This window comes from Carassius gibelio, chromosome B8 (genome assembly GCF_023724105.1).
Source record: "Carassius gibelio isolate Cgi1373 ecotype wild population from Czech Republic chromosome B8, carGib1.2-hapl.c, whole genome shotgun sequence".
NCBI lineage: Eukaryota > Metazoa > Chordata > Actinopteri > Cypriniformes > Cyprinidae > Carassius > Carassius gibelio.
Genome location: NC_068403.1, coordinates 3,874,074 through 3,895,177, shown reverse-complemented (window position 1 = coordinate 3,895,177; position 21,104 = coordinate 3,874,074). Strand labels below are relative to the sequence as shown.

Sequence of the window (21,104 nt, the reverse complement as noted above, 5' to 3'; positions counted from 1 at the left end):
ATTTTCAGGACCATTAAGGTGTTTTCGCAATAAGAAGAAATACTCAAATGTTTTAATTAATGAAATCTATTTTGAAGTCTATTTAATATGTTTTGGTTTTTATTTTCCCGGTAAATATTTAAATTAATTAATAAAAAAAAAATTTGGAGTAAAGAAATGCCCATTTTGAGGAGCATTAATATTATTTAGCATTGCATTTTTTTTTTTTTTTCATAATCTATTTATTTAGAAATTTAACTGGAGGAAGAGAACATGGATCATATTAGTGTTATATGTATAATTGTAGTGTTTAAATAGTTGGAAAGACACTGTTTTAATATTAATATTTTATTTTAAATTGTATACGTTTTTACAAAAAAACCATTTAAACATTTTTTTTAAGGAATATTTTTTGGTCTATTTTTTTTTTAAGGTTACTTTTTAGGTTTATTTTTATGTCAATTTTTGGTTTTTATTTATTACATTTTTCTGTTTTCAATTTTTTCAACATTTTTAAGTAAATGGCCAAGGCAACATTTCTAAGTTTTAATATTTATGTTCCTTACAGGTTACTTTTCAGGTCCATTTTAGTTTTTATTTATTTCTAGATAATAATCTTAGTGCTTTGACCTAAACTTCTTTCAATTAGTCGTGAAGGCAACATTTCTAAGTTGTAATGTTTATTTTATTTTTAACTTGCCTTTTAGGTTTATTATTAGGATCATATTAGTTTTTATTTATTTCCATTTAATAATTTTTGTCTTTTATCTTATTTCAGCTAGTTGCAACACTTTGTCTTTTGTGATATTATGCCTATTTAATTTTATTTTACCCTTTTTTTTTTTTTAATGATAATAACCCTGATATGTATGCATTGCATGAGAATTTGGAGGTTAAATGCACTTAATTGCAATGAAAATAACTTTACAACACAAAAACTTGTACTGGCTTAAAGTTGTTTGTATTTTGTATATAATGTTATTTAATGCATTTATCTGTTCATTTTGTGCTGAATGCATTTGATGTGGTTGGTGAGATTCGCTCTGTGGGTGTGTGTGTGTGTGTGTGTGTGTGTGTGTGTCCAGGATCCCTCCCTGCCCTGAGGGAAGTCAGAGGGGGAGGGAAACACTCACTGATCTCTTGCAAAATGGAGTGAAGAGTCACGCCTAGCCAAACAACAGAGAGAGAGAGAGAGTGGGAGGAGAAGAAGCTCTGCCAGCGCTGGAGGGAGTGGCTGTCCGAGGGAAAGGAATGACAAACTAAAAAGACGTGTTGGGTAAGTCACACCTGACAGCTCTCCGAACACACTGTGTCCCGAGTCAAAGAGCAAACCAGCAGCCACAGAGAGAGAAAACCAGAGCAGAAATGAAGGACACGGCGAAGAAAGGAAACGGAGAGAAGAGAACCATGGGTAAGAGTTGAGTTGCTCTGATTCATGCAGTCTCCTCCCTCTCTCTCAACTTCTTCCTGATGTTTTCTCATTGCTTGGGATCAAGCTTTCTTTTGGTGTTTGTGTGAAAAGTTTGATGCATGCATGCATTATGTGCATGAAGACACAAACACAGGTAGCTTGGATTATATTCATGGTGCTGCAGCTTTCACAAATAGCAAACTTCACCTTTGACCTCCTGGTGATGTATTCGTCTGTATACTTCTGTGGTTCTTTCCTGCTCTTCTGAACACACGTGTTAAACCGAGGAGGCAGAGCTGTGAGATTCCTCATGGCATCGGGCCAAACTCGCAGACATTACTGTCTCTCTTTTACTCTCGGGGCAAACGCAGCTTGTCATGATCGCGTCCCTCTCGAGGCGCTCGCTCTAGAGGGCTGATGTGTGCCCGTCTTAAAATGTTATGCTACTTAAACCACTTTAACACTCGTGCACTAATGTACCCCCTAAAGTTTTCAGATCAGCCCCTGGTGGAAACTGAAAGGCTGTAGTTCTGCATGGATTGATCTTTTTTGAGAACAGATTGGAACCAGTTAACTTTTTCTGTGCTTATTTTTTTAGTTTAAACAACAACAAAAAAAGTAAAAAAAAAAAATAAATAAAATAAAAACTTTTATGGAGATGAAGAGTACCATTTCTTTTAATTATTATTTTTATTTTTTATTTTAATTGTTTTCAGGATAATTGCATGCACAATTTACCTAACTTTATGAAAATTATAATTCTATTATTATTATTTGACTGACATATTTACTACCAATGCATTTTGTTTTGCAGGATTATTTTTGGACCATTAAGAATTTTTTTTTTTTTTTTTTTTTTTTTTATTGAATTGCAACATTCTCAGGACATTTTTAATTTTACATTGTATAATTACTGAAATGTTTTAACTTAATTTGATATTTGTTAGACATTTTATTTTTCCACATCACATGATTTATTTTGGCAGTACAAATGCTATCATTAAAACTAAACTATTGAATTTATGTATTTTAGTTAATTTTAACATTTGGGTATTGAGAAAAAAAATCATAAATGCAATTTCGTATATTTACTCAAGTTTTGAAAATGTTACATTTTATATTACATTTTTCAACATTACAGTAAAAAAATATAGCTGAAAGATCAATCAAACTAGCTACAGGTTTGATAAACAAACACAGGGCGTGGTACAGCACTATATTTCTGACAATATTTCAGTATATTTCATGATATTTCATCTCGGGTTATTCCAGGTGAACTCTCCAAGCGTCTGCTTCCCTAAATAACTTGTTACTAAAGCTAGTTATCTTAAAATCAAGACAGACTTCAGCAGGTCGACAGATTAAAAGAAATGCCCATCATTCATAAAATTCTACACATGCCTCAACCGCACTGTCTTTTGTTTACGAAATATTTTTATTTAATTTATGGATAATGATCAAAAAGCACACCCAGTTCCATTTAACACATTTTACTCTCATTAAACACATTTCTTCTTAACCACTGAAATGTGGCTTTACGAAAGGATACATTTATTTATATTTATATTTACTATGACCTATAAAGTATGCATGAACAATAGTCTTTGTGCTGATGATGCATCTCATCCTGGGTTGTGTTGGATGTTTGTGTGAGAGTATTTCCTTGCTAACGTCCAGCGAGTCTCGGAGATCAGTATCTGCCATCAGTGAGGGAGTGTGGTGTGTTAGTACTAGTAATAGCGCCTGTTCTCCGCTCTCATTAGCTAGGGGGAAGTTTGGAAGATGTCTGGACATGCTCATGCCATATCAAGCCGAGTCTTGCTGTTATTAGAGATCTTAGACTTGCCTACAAATCCAACAAGAGAGACTCAGATCTGCGGCTCTAATGGATGTCAGATGAGTCAAACCTCTGGGAGACGTCCATCTGATGTTAGAATAGTATTTTGGCAGTACCACGTCAGATGGTAATACTGTGCTGCTCTGATATACTCTCAAACGTTTGGACACGTTTGAATTTGTTTTTCATTAATCTATTAAAATTTTTAATATTCAAATTTTCCTACCTTGTTGGTAGCCCCCCCCCCCCACCCACATACACACACACAAATTGTTTATTCAAAAACTTGAATAAAAATGAATTACTTAAAACTACTTCAATTAAGAAAAATATATAAAAACAAAGGATTTAAAAAATTGTATAAATAAAAAAAATATATATTTTTTTTAAATATATATATAGTTGGGCTTCCCAATGAATTGTATCTTATTTTAAGAATGTTAAAATATTTTTACAGGAAAATAAAATCAGTCAATAAATAAAAAATAATAGTTTATTGCGCTGTGACAAAAGTTTGTAAGTTTTATTTCCTTTTTCGTATTTTTTAGTAAAACTAACAAAAAAAAAATGTTCTTACCTTATTGGCAATTTTTCCCCAGTTTGTTTACTCAAAAACTTCAAAATAAGATAAAAAAACAAATATATAGAGAGAAAAACGAATGCTTTTAAAATTTTGTGAGATATTTGTTCGTTTTAATTTAATTGTTTTTAGTAAAACTATAGTTATTTGTTAAGACGAAATTCCCACGTAATCTTGTTTTAAGAATGTTAAGATATTTTACAGGAAGAGAAATGCTTTAAAATGTAGTTCTTTGCACTATGCTAGAAGGTTTTTTTGTTTGTTTGGCACATATCCCTAAAACATTGTAATGCCAGGGCATCATGCCTAAAAAAACAAGCTAGTACCATGGTACTATTGTGCTGATAGATTCTAGGATGGAAAACTGCTTTTTCCTCCATTCCTTTCGTGACATTTGGACAGATTTCCTAACTCTCTTATGTAACTTCTGTTTTGGCTCGAAGCACATTTTTGAGCTCATGTTTGACCCCCTTCACTCCGCAGATGTCTCATGTTTAGCCAATGGAAAAACAGCTACTGGAAGCAAAAAAGACGATGATGGATCGTTTCCAGTGAAGATTCAGGGTGCGGGTGTCGAACCCTTCGAGCTGCAGGTGAGCTCTACTCCAATTAACATCCACGAATCAAGTGTAACCTTAGTAGTCTGATTTGTGTTGATCAGCAATGCAAATGTTTTCAAATATGTCTGTTAACAGAACATCAAAAGATGTAAAGCATGTGTCATCCATTAATGCAAGGATTGTATCTTCTATGCTGGTGATGTTTGCTTTGCAGGTTCATGGATTCTGGCCGGTCCAGGATGCCATTGTGACCCTACTGGGCCGAGAGGAGGTGGCACCGCGCACGTCTGTCGCTCTGGCCCTTTCAGGTGTGACCCTTGACCCCATGACGGAGCTCAAGGACGTCAAGGGCTTCAAAGCTGGAGTCACTCTCCGTCTAGTGGAAGGTGAACAGAAAAACCTTCCATTTGGAAATTTTTACGTTTTGTGCTTTTGTAAAATACTGAAATATATTGTACATGGATATTTGGCGGGAAATTCTAATTACTACATGTTTTGAAAGGATTTTGGAATGGAATTTGAATGTTTTATTTTATTACTATTATTTAGCTTTTTTAAAGCTTTAGTTTTTTGTGTTTTACCTTTTAACTGCCAAGCTTAAGTCCTTATTTTATTTTATTTTTTATATTTAATTTTTATATGTGTGTGTGTGTGTGTGTGTGTGTGTATTTTGTTTGTTTGTTTGTTTTACTTTTAATAATAACAACAACAACAACACTGATCCAATATTTAGATTCTAGCTCATCCAGTGTTCATAAACCATTGGAAAACTCATGGAAATGCACAAGAAAGCTCCAAACGATCCAAAACCAGTTTGACCACCTGAAGCAAGAATGACCAGCAGGTGGTCTACAACCAACCTGAACCAGCTAAAAACCATCCACCATACTCCAAAATGCGGCAACCAGTTTAAGCTGGTTTTAGTGATAATTTCCACAGGGATCAGTGGGGTTTTGCTATACTGGTTTTGCAACTTCTTGATTTCATTGCGAATCGTTTGACGGCAAACTAATGAATCCTTTCTCTGAGCCAAGTGAGTCACATGGCCCTAATTATAAGCAGTGTGGGAAAATAAATGATAGAATAGAAGATGTTATTGCTCACTGGATAAATCATAGTTTTACAAGATGAGACGCCTTGAAATTCAGCATAGCTGGGGAAAAAGCCTGATTTTGGTATCATGAAGTGTTCTTGTGTGTGTTCTAGAGCCGTACTCGCCTCGATCCGCGCAGGCTCATCTGGCACGAGTGCAGGAGATGCTGAAAGCTGTCAGGCCCCAAGATGCCCTGATGGAGGGCCGATCTCCCGCTGTACTGAACACACTCACCCAAACGACCGGTAAAAAATACACACTAATGCATTTAAGTTGCTGTTGAGTTCTGTGGATTTAATTATGTCTTTGTCCACAAATGTTATTATAAAGCACATAAAAGTGCTTTTATTTAGTATTGCCTCTAAATAATTTAAAATGCATTAATTATTTTTTTTAAGCCCATGGCAATGGGATTATCTGATTGCGTGTTTGATGTGTGTGTATTAGAAGCCCCTCCCACTCTGCACTCCTCAAAGAACAAACGAGCCAATAGTAAGACAGAGCAGTCTGCTGAAGTCCCGCCCCCTCCTGCTTACATTCTGCCTGGAGTTTCAGAACTTCCTCCTTTGACGACCCTGCTGCCCACCGTCACACACAGTGAAGTATGTCAAATACACACGAATAAACCTTCAGGCATGTGGCTTTGTTTCTCACTCAAACTGCTTCTCCTACAGGCTCCCAGTTACCTGCTGGACCTGTCACTCAGCTGTTGGAACCCTCCCCCTGGTTTCCGGAAGCTGCAAGGTGACTTCATGTACATCAGTGTCCACACTCTGGAGGACAAGCAGTATGACATCACTTCCTGCCCACGTGGATTCTACATGAACAGGTAAGACTCTCCGTATAGCTAAATTCAGAACCACTGACTCTCATGCCACTTTTAGTATTTCTGCCTTCTCCAGTGTGACAAATGAACTGGAAATAGTTTTGAAAATCTATCCCTTGACTCATTATTTAATTGCACACTCTTAACTTACAATGTAAACAAAACTGGAATAAAAAAGCAAAATAACCATACATTTTTTAAGATGAATTAAGGTCATGTGACAAAAATGTGACTTACTACTATCTAAAATGTAGTTTATTGCATTTTGCATACTGTTTCATATATATATATATACTATATACTATTTTTATAAATATAGTAGACATTACATGAAATATACTAGATTTTGCATAAGGAAAGTCTAATTTTAACAACTATATATGTTATAAAATGTAAAAAAAGGAAAATATCTGTATACATGTTATGCATATTATTTGTACAAAATATTATTTCTTTTTATTTTACTTCACATATGGGATTATTTTCATGAGATTTACCCAATAATATAATTTTGGAAGTAACAGACTGTTTGTGGCATATTAAATTCACAGAATTATAGAGATTTTTTTTTCTCAAAAACAATGCTGGAATGGAGTTAAAAAGTGAATAAATAAATAAAAAACTAAATCTATTCTCAAAAACCGAGCTGTATTTTGTGTTTCAGGTCGACTCCCGAAGTGTTTGACCCTCGTCCTGCTCAGTCGACTCCAGTGTGTCACTGTCTGACCGACCTGCTGTCCCACATCAGCCCACAGTTCAAACACAACCTGAGCACACTGCGGCACAGGTGACGCTCACACACACACACACACACACACACAAACAACCCTACACCTAACCCTAGGCCTCACAGGAAACTTTGTGCATTTTTACTTTCTCAAAAAAACTCATTCTGTATGATTTATAAGTTTTTTGAAAAATGGGGACATGGGTTATGTCCTCATAAGTCACCCTCTCTTTGTAATACCTGTGTCACACCCATGTCATTATACAGAGTTGTGTCCTGATATGTCACAAAAACATGCTCACACTCTCTCTTACACACACACACACAAACACTCAAACACTCACATCTCTCTCACATGTTTGTCAGATAGTTGATTGAGCGTCTCTGTTCTTTCAGGCCATCTCTGCCGTCTGAGGAGACACTGTCCACCCCGTACCGCACTCTCAGCTGGCTGGGCATCTCCTCACTTCACTCACACAAACCCAGCTTCAGCGGCCGGCTGGGTCTGGACCAGGACATCAACGCCCAGGTGAACACCTACCAGTCCTCTAATACAAATCTCTTTATTGACACGACTGGGTGAGAAATAATGAATCATAGAAATGCATCGTCACCACATAAAAAAAAAAAAACTCTAGTAATGAAAATAATATAAAATGTTTAGGCCTGCCTGATAAAACACTGAGCCGAAGACCAAATACTGAACATGCTTTTTCACATTTTTCCCCCATGTATTTTGACAGTTTTTCACCAATGCATAAATTAAATACTGTAGCTAAAATGTACTTTTTGACTTGGTTTTCAAAGAAAAAATTTAAAGTGTCTCTCAGCTTCTCACTCTGTACCTGTCTATTCACATTGGTCTGTCACATTGTCCACCTGCTTGTCTCTGTGTGTGTGTGTGTGTGTGTGTGTGTGTGTGTGTGTGTGTGTCATTCAAATGTTCTGCTTTGAATTTTAGGCTCCTGACTGGAACAAGGAGCTTCAAACAGCCAGAGATCTTCCTCAGAGGAGTCTGGAGGAGAGACTTCAGAGGGACCGAGCGTTACTTCAGGTCCGAGCACACGTTTGTTAAGATATCCACAGACTTCTGCAATTTCCTTATATAACTCATTATTATTACTACAGACTAAACCAGACTCTTTTCTCCTTCTAAAACAAAACATACTGTATTCATTTACTTAGGAATTTTTATCTTTGAGAATGATGTTGTTTTTTCAGTTGTCTAGCTTAATTATACTGTAAGGACAAAGTAATCACCTTAAGTAAACACAAACTAAACAGAACAGATTTCAGCAGTACTGTTTAACTCCACTACATTCATCAGTAGTGTGACAGTAACTCTGTTTGTCTCTTATACTGTAGTAAGCATGATCAAAACTGAGTTTCTTTAGTGAATTAGTTTGTCCACATGGTTCGGTTTAATGATTCAAAACCGATGCAACAATTCATAAAATTGTCATCACTAAATGTTTTTACAAATGTATATTTATTAGATTTTTTATATTATAATTCATATTTTATTGTTTATTCATTGGATTGCATTACATTGCATTGCATTTTTTGCATTGCACTTTTTTGTGTTTTATGATATTGCATTGCACTGCATGAAAAACCATGGTTTTCATAGTTTACACCGCTTACTTGTCATTGCTTGTTCTTGTAGGTGAACAGTGCTTTTGTGTGGGCTGTTGCTCAAGCAGCAGAGAAGGTGATGGATGGCTTTGTCGACCCAGTCAGTGGTTCTCACGAGGACCCGGCGTTCTTGTGCGGCGGCGTGTTCATGAGTATCCCGGCACACAGAGACCACTGGCTGGGAGGAGAGCGGAGTCACAGAGCCGCTCAACGCCACGAGCTGCGATGTGTTCAGGCTTACAGTGACCTGGACGGAGACCTCCAAAACCTGCACACCATCCCCACCGCGCTGGCCGACTACCGCGGCGTTCGGCTGTCTGCGCAGGGCCTGGCTCCGGGTATTCAGGGCCCCGAGCAAGCTGAGGTTCCCAATGGCCTTTTATACGGTTACAGCGCAGGGCCTTTGGAAAATCCATCCAGACGGAAACTCCTACAGCTGCTGGCTCAGTCCGCAAAGGCCCTTTCTCTGCAAAGACATGCAGTTCTGGGGCCGACCGGGCATCAGCTGCCCCTCTTCACCTCTGTAGATGCCCAGGGGATTCTGGGGGCCGATGGTCGGTTTTACTTGCTGGATGTGTATCGCACTATGCCAGCTGATGCCAACTTCCATGTAGAAGATGGAGAAGGAGGAGCAGAAACAGAAGGGAGTTTTCCCAGACAGTACCCTCATGTTTTGTGCCGGTTACGGCCGGAGCTAGTGAAGGCCTTCATTCAACACAAGTGAGTATTGACAGGTTTCCCAACTGCTTTCATTGGTTAATCACAAAGATTAAAGTCGTGGAAGTCGTGGCCTAATGGTTAGAGAGTCGGACTCCCAATCGAAAGGTTGTGAGTTTGAGTCTCGGGCCGGCAGGAATTGTGGGTGGGGGGAGTGCATGTACAGTTCTCTCTCCACCTTCAATACCACGACTTAGGTGCCCTTGAGCAAGGCATCGAACCCCCAACTGCTCCCCGGGCGCCGCAGCATAAACGGCTGCCCACTGCTCCGGGTGTGTGCTCACAGTGTGTGTGTGTGTTCACTGCTCTGTGTGTGTGCACTTCGAATGGGTTAAATGCAGAGCACAAATTCTGAGTATGGGTCACCATACTTGGCTGAATGTCACGTCACTTTCACTTTCAAAGATAGCCACGCCCCCAAGTCCACGCCATTGGTTGAGCCAGTGTTGGTTTGTAAGAATGCTGCAGCAAAGTATTTGTTGTCTTTCTAGCAGTGTTATTATCGTTATCTAAAATTACTATTATTTCTTTTTTGTTAATTGAAATAAAATGTAACCATTTAGATGGAAAACTTTTCTAACATTTCACATTTTTGTTTAGTTTCGTTTAGATTAAATTTACTAAAACTAAAAAGAAATAAACCTAAATAATACTATTTAAAATAAACAAAAACTAATAAAAATGACTAAAAATTTGGCTAAAATTAATATGAAAACTGAAAGTATAAAAAAGGCTAATTCAAAATATGAATAAACTAATAGTTTATTAATATATGTATAATGTATAATATATATTTAACTATAATAGTTAATAAATATTACTAAAGTAACACCGCTTTCTATGTTGACAATTAATATTATTTGTGTATTAAATGTTTCAGACACATTGAGTTTTAAGTTTCTCCAGTCCTTCCATTGGTCGACTACATTGAAAGCCATTGTGCTCAAAATAAAACTAAATTGTCTGAGTGAATTAGTATTTGTTTTAAAATTAACATTATAATTTATTATGTTAAGAATGCATCATATTGTGAAAAAGCAACAATTATAAATGCATGAATCAAACACACAGTTTTTCCACACATTCCAACTCATGCATATATGTCAAAGTTTTGCTATTAAACTGGATATTTCTGTTTGTTAATCTGTGTGCATGAACAGGATTTGTCTTGATGTTTCAGACATGCTCAGTTCTCGCAGCGAGTGAAGGCTCACATGGAGGAGAACGGAGGGCTGGAAGAGTGCATGGAATCTGGTGAGAACAAAAGCAAGTGTTCACGATTTGTCAAGGGATGTTGGACCGTGTGTCTGAGTGAGATCAGTTTGTTTAACAGGAATAATCATATGTGTTTATTTGCATGTTGTCAGCTGACTCCCGGAACATTGACGCAGTCAGAAAAGCATGCAAAGATGTCGGCTCCGTCAGTGACATCATCTTCGAGATGCGTTTCAACCCTGATGTCTACTCCCCAGGTCAGGAAACGCTCATACTCACATTAACACAATAATATGCATTAAAACAAACTGCATAGAAGCTCTGTTCCAGTTTACTTGTAAACTCTCGATTTAGGCAGTATCTTATGAAATTAAACCTTTTGAATGCTCATATGTGACTCTGGAGCACAAAAGCAGTCTTAAGTCTCAGAAGTATATTCGTAGCAATAGCCAACAATTGTATGGGTTAATATTATTACAAAAATCATTAGGATATTAAGTAAAGATCATGCTCCATTAAGATATTTGGTAAATTTCCCACTGTAAATGTATCAAAACTCATTTTTTATCAGTAATATGCATTGCTAAGAACAATTTGAACAACTTTAAAGGCGATTTTCTCAATATTTAGATTTTTTTGCACCCTCAGATTCCAATATGCCAAATATTGTCTTCTCCTAACCATGCAATTCATTGAAAGATTATTTATTCAGCTTTCAGTTGCTGTATAAATCTCAATTTCGAATAATTAGCCCTTTTGTGCTCCAGGGTCATGTATGAACAACATGAGAGACTTGACATGTCGCTATGCTTATGAGAAGAAATGCATATAATATTGAGTTGAATATTCAGTTATTTAATGGATATAAATATATTTAATTCAATACTTAAAGTATAATAAAAAGTTCAGTTTTTCTTATAATTTAAGTATTTAATTAAATATATTTATAATCAATGTTCAACATCTTGAATGGAAGTTATTTCACTGTTTGTTATTTCACTTTTCCGTGTAGATGCTGCCTTAGATTTATGCTCAAACGTTTCTTAAAAGCCAACATCATCACCTTAAGCCTTAAGATGCTGTCTATGTAGGCAGCTTTCAGAGTACAGCTAAAATCACGTCTGTCTTCAACAGAAATCATGTTTGGCTTTTTTACTGCTAAACATAAGAATTTCCCTAATTGGGCCCTTAAATCCTGTTTTCTGTCTCTCTGAGTAGGTGTGGAGTTTCCCAGCTCAGACAGTGACGCCTTGGAGCTACAGAAGAGATTGTTGAAGGAAGCAGCATCGTTTATCATAAACCACCGGATACCAGAATTTGTGAGTGTATTTCTCTTTATAGATTTCCATTTGGCCAAAAAATAGTTTTATTCAACAAAGACACATTAAATTGATCAGAAGTGACAGTATAGACATTTATAATGTTACAGTTTTTTTTTTCAAATAAATGCTGTTCTTTTAAACTTTCTGTTCAGCAAATATTCCTGAATTATAAAATGTAGCGCAGTTTCCAAAAGATATGAAGATCATGTGACACTGAAGAGGAATGATGCTGAAAATTCAGCTTTGATCATCTTTGAAAACAGTATCTAATGTTTTACAATGTTAACGTTTAGTTTTTTTTACTGTATTTTGATTGAATGAATGTTGACTTTCAGATGAACGACTGCATTCACGGCACTGACATACCCATGGATGGTGCTTCTTTACGACAAGCCCTCCATCAGAAAGGCATAAACCTTCGTTATCTAGGTCACCTGATCTTGTCCATCAACCAATCAGATCTCAAACACCAACTGAGACACATCACGGTAAAAGCTTTTAAAATCCTCTATATTGGGGGAGATTTTACGTTTAAGAAGCATCTTAATCATATCTGATCATCTCTCTCAGAGGTTGGCGTTTGCAGAGATTGTTGTGCGCTGTGCGCAGCGGTTCTTCAGTGGCTACATCCAGGTATTTCTTACCACTGAGTCAATCTAAGATGTTATGTTTATTTAAAAGATTTGTTTATTCATAAAAATGCAACTGTCTTCTGTGTTTCTCAGGGAGTGGAAACATCTAACCTGTCTGCAGCAGCGAGTCATTTCCTCTGCTGCTTATTGGTTCCCCACTTCAGTTCCGCATCAAATGGGGAGGAGTCTAAGAAGCGCTCTAGGAGGCGTGGCCGCGGAGGGGGCGGGGCTTCTGATAGCACAACATGGACCGCACTCAGCGGGAATGAACTGTGGAGTCTGATCTCTCAAGATGCTCAAGAAACATACAGACTTAAAGAAGGGCTTGGGTGAGCCAAGATCATCCGATCCAAAAGACTGAACCCTTACATGTCTCTCATACACCCTTCATAAAGTAAACATTTTTACAGGTCAAACGTGGATCATCTAGTAGAGCAGTACGGACTCCAGAAAATATCCTTGTTGAGAGAGATGTGCCTGAAGACTGGCATTCAGGTATTGCGTTCAACTAATCAAAAAATGGTTAAAATTGAAAGACTACAGTAATACTTTTTTTTTGCATGCGATAATTTAGCTTATAGTGTAGGCTAGGCTCGCAGGATAATCTCTTAGGTGTAAGTCAGAAACACAAAGCAAGACATATGTAATAAAGTAGACTAAAACTAATTTCAGTTTTTTTTTTTTGCCAAGGTGTCAAGAAATCTATTCATCAACAGAACAAAAGTACAGACTTATTATACCACATGTAACTAGGAATGAAAAGCACCAATTATACAAATAAATAAATAATAATAACAATATACATCTCAGCAAAATATAGTGCATCTTTTAACAAAATATATTGATAAAGCATCTTTGAGTCAGAAAATATTTTTTTCAGGAATTAATACTTTTCTTTAAGAAAGTGATCAAAAGTGACAGTAAAGACATTTCTAATGTTACAAAATACTTATGTTAAAATTTTTGAATTTTCTATGCATCAAAGAATCCTGAAAAATGAATTTTCACACTTTGCACAACACAGCACAAGAGTTTTCAACATTGATAATAATCAGAAATGTTTAGAATGCAGATATAATATTTTCATGATTTCTGAAGGATCATGTGACACTGAAGACCGGAGTAATGATGCTGAAAATTCAGCTTTGCATCACAGAAATAAATTACATTTTAAAATGTATTGAGTTATTTTAAGTAGAAATAATATTACTTTATTTTTTAACAAATAAATTCAGCTTTGGTGCACAAGTAAGCTCATACCTCCCTTGATTCCAGCTGTAGAGCAGTGCATTTGTGGAGATCTTTGCTGCTATCTTGTGGTGTGTCTGTGCTGTGACTCTTTCTCATTGGTCTGTTTGTGAATGTCCCACAGCTCCGTCTCAGAGAATACATTCTTGACAACCGTAACAAAGCGCCAATCTCTCCTGAAGACGTGCTCAACATCCTGCCTGTCGTCAAGCACACAACCACAACAACCACCGACGCCAGCCGGATGTTCAGCGCGGCTCAGAACAGTCTTCAGAAAGGTATTCACGACGAGCCAGTGTGCAGTGACACAGTCACGTGTGAACAGCTTCGCCTGACTCTGTTCTCTCTGTAGGGTTACTGGAGAAGGCGTACGAGCAGCTGAAAGAAGCGGCGTACCTCTTCGGTCGTGTGTGTGATGACCTTCACCCTGAAGCCTGCCGTTGTCTTAGTGAGCTGGCAAAAGTGGCCTATGTACAGGGTCATCCTGCTGAGGTGGGTGTGTGTGCACTATCTAGGGTGTGTCTTGCTGCCCTGTGGCTTAAAGAAATCTTGAGGTGTAATAAGGTCATTTAGGTCAAATGAAAGCACAGCCAGCTCACATTTAAAAAATTAATCAAGCAAGTTTTTCTTTTTAAATCATAGAAAAATGTTTAATAAAGACTATACCTTTTATAATAAATATAATATTTTATATCTATTTTATATAAAGTTTATAAATAAACTAGTGCTGTCACAATTAATCGCATGCAAAATAAAACGTTTTTATTTACATAATATGTGTGTTTACTGTCCATATTTATTATGTGTTTATATATATAAATACACACACGTGTATGTTTATATTCAGAAATTTATATAAATATATACTTGTATGTATTTTTGAAATATATAGTTTATGAGTGTGTTTTTATTTATACATAATAAATATACACAATACACACATATATTTAATGTGAACAAAAAAATTTATTCTGGATGCGATTAATCATTTAACAGCAATAAAATAAACACAATATAAGATGCAATTTATAGTGATGAGTATTTTTTTATTATTATTATTATTGAAACACAGAAACCAAAATCTCATTTAGCCCAAAACTGAAACCTAAACCAAAAATATGTTTACTTAATAATAGATTAGCTAATAAACAATCAAGTTTGTAAAACATTCACATAAAGCAGTTTTTTGTCAAATGATTTATAAAAAAAATAAGCATTTAACTAGTAACTGTAATAAAAACTTGTTTTTATTCAAACATTTAATAATGAGGACAATAGGTTAAATCGAAATACAATTAATATATAATAAAACATAAAGTAGTCAACATTTGAATTGTAAAACCTTTCATCAGTTGTCCTAAAACATAAAACCAAAATGCGATCTTGTCTTAGGATAACTAAGATCCACTTCAAATGTTAAATACTGTATTTAGCAAAATGCTGCTGTCTAGAGCTATTTTCGTCTGCTTAAGAACTATTTTCAAAATGCTTAAAAACGTTTTGTTTTCTTTGTTATGTGAATGTTAAAGAAAACATTAAGGAGAATGGAACGTTACTATTGAAGGTTCTCTGAACATTCTAAAACGAGCAGTAAGTAGTAACGTTTAAAAAATATTCCAAACATTCCAAAAACCTTAGTCCTAGAGTTTTAATGTTATTAAAGACCATTACTTTGAGCAAACATTCTGTTAACGTGACTGGAAGAACGTTTGTTAGAATGTTAGCTAAGGTTCTAAGACTGTTCCCTGTTAGGCTTGTCATGTTCTCAATGTCTCTCTTGTGTCCTGTAGGCTCGCAGCGTGCAGCTGAGGGTCGTGGTCATCAGTGAAAGGGTTCTGGGTTTCGATCATCCCAACACCATTCAGCAATACGTGAGTCACATTCTCACAAAACCAGACAGACCTACTTTTTCAGATGCACAGAGATGATGATGATGATCTTCTGTTCCAGGTGTTGTTGGCAGTGTATCTGTTAGCTGGAGGTGAAACCGCTCTGGCTCAGCGATGCCTGTATCGTGCCAAAGTTCTCCTGCTGACGGTTCACGGAGCAGATCATCCTTACACTGCAGTCATTGATGTAAACCTCATCTTGCATCATCAAGCTATGACTGACCCCAAATAGAAATATTGGTTTGAGTAATAATGTTTCTCTCTTTTTTTTTCTCCCTCAGGCTTCTCTGGGCTTGGTTCTTCAGGGAGAGCAGTCATTACAGTATCTACAGAGCGCACTGAAACTCAACAGCTCCTTCAGAGGAGACACGGACCTGACCACAGCTCTGATGTAAGATGCTTTAACCATGAAAACAAAAATAGAGAGAGATGCATAGTAATCTTTAAACAACCTGCTCAGATACTACAAACACAATGGCTCTGTTCCAGACCCTAGTGAGCTGCTTATATAGACATCTTTTAAGCTTCCACTTCCAGTCAAAAACCAATTTTAGTCCAAATAAATGGCAGGAACACGTATATCCTTAACGAATAAGACCCATAATGCAACAAAACATTTAAAGGAATTTTCAGTTTTAAAAATACATCTATAATACTGACAAGACTGATAGAAAATAGTGCATTCATAATAAAAAATGGCCTTTTAATGCAATAGTTGATATTATTTTTATCATTTTATTTACGAACAATAAACCAGTAATATAAAATACTCAAAAACTGCTAATAATACTACAAAAACAGTGTGTAGATTATTTTTTTTTTAATGGAAAATCAAGTTTTGGAAAGAAGTGCCATCTAATTAGGACTTGTTGGAACTAATTAAAGACTTCAGGGCCATATTTTTGTTTGCCTTGTAGCCCAGTTATTTGTTTGCATTGTGACATTATTTTCATGATATTTAATTCTAAATCCGATTTTTTTTTTGTTCTAATTTTATTTCTCTGCAAATGCATAATTTATAATTAAAGACACACACACACACACACACACACATATATATATAAATATATCTCAAATAATTAGTTGATGCCCATTAAGCGTAGTTGAGTTTTGGTTACCTTAAAGGCGATTGCATAATTAGAAACTGAGGCAGCCCATTAGGGTTCCAACTCATCTAAACGAAAAATTATTTTACCCGTGTGTTTAAAGTAGCTTGATACCATTTCTGATGTTCGGCAGGCACCATCTGCTGGCTCAGAGACTGTGTGTGGCTGGAGACTTCAGAGGAGGCATGAATCATGAAAAGGAAGCTCACCGCATCTTCCAGAGCAAGGTCAGATCCAGTGTCTGTGTGTTGAACTTCTGCTTTGAATAAATGATCATGTTCTGAGCATGTTCATGTGGTGCAACAGTACGGAGAAGATCATCCCCAAACCAAATGCAGCTCTGACTTCCTGAGGAACATTACCCAGCAGGCCGTGCGTGTAGAACGGTCCATTCGTCAGGGAGGCGTGGAGCTTAGTGATACACCGCCTGAGGTAAGCACAGCTTTAAACCGCTGTCTAATAGAGCCCACATGTGAAGACTTGCAGGTTTTTGTTGAACATGAGCTGTGTTTCAGGGTTTGGTTCCCTCACAAGACATCACGCTGGAGCAGCTCGCTCTGGTCAATGGCATACTGAAGACTTCATACAGGTAAGAGACTTTCAGGATTTAACCACAGTGAAATTCACAAACACGTCAACCTGTAGTATTTATAAAGTATTGTCATGTTTGAAAATATATATATAAAAAGATTTATGCACATATTTTTATTTCTCATCACTTTTGTTATTTTGCTATTTTTTTTAATTAGATTCTCATAAATGCGGTGTTATTTAAATAAGCATAAATTAAAGCCAGAACGACAAATACTACCATATGATGTTTATTTCTGAATTACTGTAGAATGTAAAATGTGTTTTCATAAAAAATGTTGTGTATTTACATAAAATCTTCGCTTGTTAGTGGGAGTTACTACTATTATTACTTATTATAATTACATTTTGAAGAAACCAAAAAAAAAAAAAAAATGAACAACAACAGCAAAAACACTTCTGGGGAGTTGTAAAATTTAGTGAATAATAAGCATTTAGTTTCGGCAGAATTTCCAGGTTCTGATTCTGTATAAGGTGCATTTTTAATTGATGGAAAAAGCTAAATATATCACTGTTATTGTCGCTTAAGCACAAGAATGATGGAGTTCAAAGAGAAGCTGAAAGAGAGGAAAGCCGCAGAAGAGGCGGAAAAGGCCACACTTGAGAACTCTGAATCGACCAATGAGAACAAAGCTTCAGAGCTGCAGACCAATAATGGAGAGGTTACTGAGAAGACCACAGCCAATGGGGAACAGACGCAAGAGGCCACAGACACTAATGCAGAAACTGAAGCTTCTGAGAAACCAGACCACTCTACAATGAACGGCCAGATCGAGTCCCATCTGCATAATGGAGACTGTGCCACAAAAAACAAAAGTGAGGAGGAGGAGTCAAAAGGCACGAATGGTGTCTCCACTGACAGCCAATCAAAACCGAGCAATATTATGATGTCAGTGAAAGTAGCACAGTCAGAATCAGCAGTGGTGAATGGAAAAGAGTGTGTTGTTGTGAAGGGAGATTCAGGAGATTCTGAGAAGCAAGTAGAGACCGAGTGAGTGAGATGGGATTGATCCAGTGTCTTTTCTAATAACACGAGAGAGAAGTGTGGCGTGAAGATGAAGCCAAAAAAATACATTATCTTGAAGACAAAGTTTTGAAGTCATTAACATGTTTGACTAAATAAAGTTTAATTTCTGTGAGTGAACATCAGTTATGTGACTTTCTTCATTTCTTAGTTTCACCAACGTTTTTATGGAAGCTGTTTTTTTTAAAACAATACTGACTTTATTTCCTGAAATTGACTTTTTTTATATATTGGTTTCCATTTAAAAGAAAAACGTGTTTTGATTTTTTTTGTTATACCACAGAATTAAAAATATTAATTATAATTGACTTTTTATCTCACAATTTTGCCTCCTTTTCTTGCAATCTTGATTTAATATCTCATAATTACACATTTAAATCTCGTAGTTACTTTTTTTTTATCCTCCGGCAGAAACCGGCTTCCATACTGTCTCCAACTCTGTATGTTGACACCAGTTGTACAAAGAAAGAAACCCTTAAGCTTTAAGTCCCAATAAAACAAGACTCCAATTAAAAAAGACAAAACTACAGTATATTTATTTTTAGAATAAAAAAACAACGTATACAAGAAACTGATTTTTCTGACACAATTTTTAAGGCTGTGATATTTTCAGCTCCTTTTCTCTTTCTGAATGATCTCGAGATCTTGGCAGTGTTGGTACAGTGGCTCTGAAGGCTCGGTCCAAATGCATTCTGGGAGTTTATTTAGATTTTCCAGAGGGAACTGAATAAGTGCTGTGTCATTGAACACATCCAGGAATCGCGGGGAGCAGGGCAGAGACGTCTCGTCACACACACATACCACCTAAAACAACACTTAGTCAAGGACTGGGGGACTTTTTGTATATGACCCTTATATGAAACCAACAGTATAAGGGTCAACTTTTGTAACTAATAGACTCGAAAGAACAAGATATTCAACGAGATAATAAATAACATTTTTATCATACATTGCAGTGTAACTACATAACAGGACATTTGTTTAAAAGGTGAGGATTTTAATGTCATTTCAGGTATTTCTCTACATTTATGATCTTTATAAACATGCATGAATTGTAACTGTGTAATGTAATTTAGAAATCAAGGATACATTTGAAAGGAAGCTGTAGTCTCTCTCAAACTCTCTCTGAAGCATCCTAAGAAAAGAAAAATTCAACAGTAATCAGAAAAAGACTCAAAGTTGGTTTAACGTACTCATAATTTTGTACTACTAGTAAATAGTGAACACAGACACTGAAGGAGTGTTATATATTTTATTAATATATCAGATTTGTTTTTTTTGGAACCACAAGGCTATCGGTGCCAATATCCATTTTAATCTTAAAGTTTAAACAATTGTGTTGTTTTTGTCATTTAAAAAAAAATATGTCTGGTGTTTTTTTATTTCAGTTTTATTTGTATTAACTAATTCCTAATATAAATAATTCCTAATAATGTGTTTTATAGCACCAGAAGCCCACCTCTCTCCAATGCCATGAAAACTGTTGCCAATTATAATAATTTTTGGCAACGTCTGAGGCGTCCAGTTTCTCCACAGCAGGTTGTTATACAGAGCCTTCCCACAATGCATCAGGTAAAACAGGGTGGGTTGATAAACCGCTCGCTTTCCCTCCTGTTAAGAAAAGAATGCTTAAAAACGGACAGCAGAACAAATGTCTTCGTTCACATCAGTATATGTGTGCACCTCATTTTCGGTCAACACGGTGAAGCCCAGCTCCTTGAGTACATCACACTCTGACTCAGAAAACACAGGATCATACACAGAACAACTGCCCACTGGGATCTGAGGGGGAAAGAATATCTGTATGTTGAATTGACAAATCATATAGTCATATAACTCCTTAATGAAATGTTCATACCTGCAGTGTCTCTAGAAGCAGTAACAACATTGCAAGCTGATACCGGGCAGATACACAAGAAGCAAAGTGACCCAAACCATAACACACACAGTGCTGAAGAAAAACTTCTCCATTCTGCTCCGAGGAACCAGGAGCACTGGATAGAAGTCGCTCAGAGAGGAGATCTGAGGGTGGAGATGGGAATGTGGTCATTACAAACTGTGTTTTTATATTTGTAGACAGTACAGCTGTAATTCAACATCACCTTTCCACTCCATCCAGAAGTTTTCTCCTCTCAGTTCATTCCTGTGATGGTAAAGAACATTTCACAGAGCTCACTGACAACATGAACACAATTCTTAACATAATTTAAGCAGTTTCCTATTAACTTAAGTGTGTTATAATGCATAATTTCTGCTTGGATTTGACCCAGACACTCCGATGAACTCTTACATGGCATTTATTATCTTCTGCTTGTCCGGTTTGCAGTCAGACAACTGGTGTGAGTCTAGTTTGGGGTTTGAAGCGTGTTTTCCTCTTCTAGCAGCTCCTTTGCGGCGCGCAGCTACATGCCAGTCATCATTACAAGCCATTATCGCAAAATCCTCCTGTTTCTGGTCAGACTAAGTGGAAATCGATCGATGAACACATTTCGTAGTTTTGTACGTGTAGATGTTCATTGTTTACATCTACAAACACCATGTGAGTGTTTCTGTGTTACACTTTAATCGTTCCGCTCGCCCAGACGCCCACTGCTCTCAATATATTCAGTTCCTATAACTTACTTTGTGTTTAGGCACAAATCACTAATAAGACAAATTTTAAATAAATATGATATTTTATTATTATTTATTTATCGAAATATCTATATATGT

At 36.4% G+C, this 21,104-nt stretch overlaps 2 protein-coding genes across 3 annotated transcripts; one reads left to right on the top strand and one right to left on the bottom strand.

The window, feature by feature from the left end:
- The first annotated feature begins 1,095 nt into the window (after positions 1-1,095).
- si:ch211-166a6.5 (clustered mitochondria protein homolog) lies at positions 1,096-18,512 on the top strand. Of its 2 annotated transcripts, none has more exons than XM_052563379.1 (26): positions 1,096-1,255; positions 4,291-4,400; positions 4,582-4,753; positions 5,574-5,705; positions 5,908-6,062; positions 6,135-6,289; positions 6,951-7,073; positions 7,410-7,542; positions 7,975-8,067; positions 8,680-9,368; positions 10,546-10,619; positions 10,733-10,837; positions 11,799-11,899; positions 12,238-12,390; positions 12,473-12,535; positions 12,628-12,863; positions 12,945-13,029; positions 13,907-14,060; positions 14,135-14,274; positions 15,573-15,653; positions 15,733-15,858; positions 15,953-16,062; positions 16,911-17,004; positions 17,084-17,209; positions 17,293-17,366; positions 17,898-18,512. In XM_052563379.1, exons 3-26 carry the CDS (start codon positions 4,693-4,695, stop codon positions 18,361-18,363), a joined length of 3,729 nt encoding a protein of 1,242 aa, XP_052419339.1. In that variant the 5' UTR covers positions 1,096-1,255; positions 4,291-4,400; positions 4,582-4,692; the 3' UTR covers positions 18,364-18,512. The 2 variants fall into 2 exon arrangements, with proteins under 2 accessions (XP_052419339.1, XP_052419338.1); XM_052563378.1 differs by having other exon boundaries at positions 1,096-1,390.
- A 389-nt stretch (positions 18,513-18,901) lies between these two features.
- srrd (SRR1 domain containing) lies at positions 18,902-20,965 on the bottom strand. Its single transcript, XM_052563380.1, has 7 exons — positions 20,683-20,965; positions 20,495-20,535; positions 20,251-20,414; positions 20,076-20,174; positions 19,852-20,003; positions 19,482-19,527; positions 18,902-19,196 (listed from the first exon to the last, which is right to left on the bottom strand). Exons 1-7 carry the CDS (start codon positions 20,820-20,822, stop codon positions 19,002-19,004), a joined length of 837 nt encoding a protein of 278 aa, XP_052419340.1. The 5' UTR covers positions 20,823-20,965; the 3' UTR covers positions 18,902-19,001.
- Between the last annotated feature and the right edge of the window lie 139 nt (positions 20,966-21,104).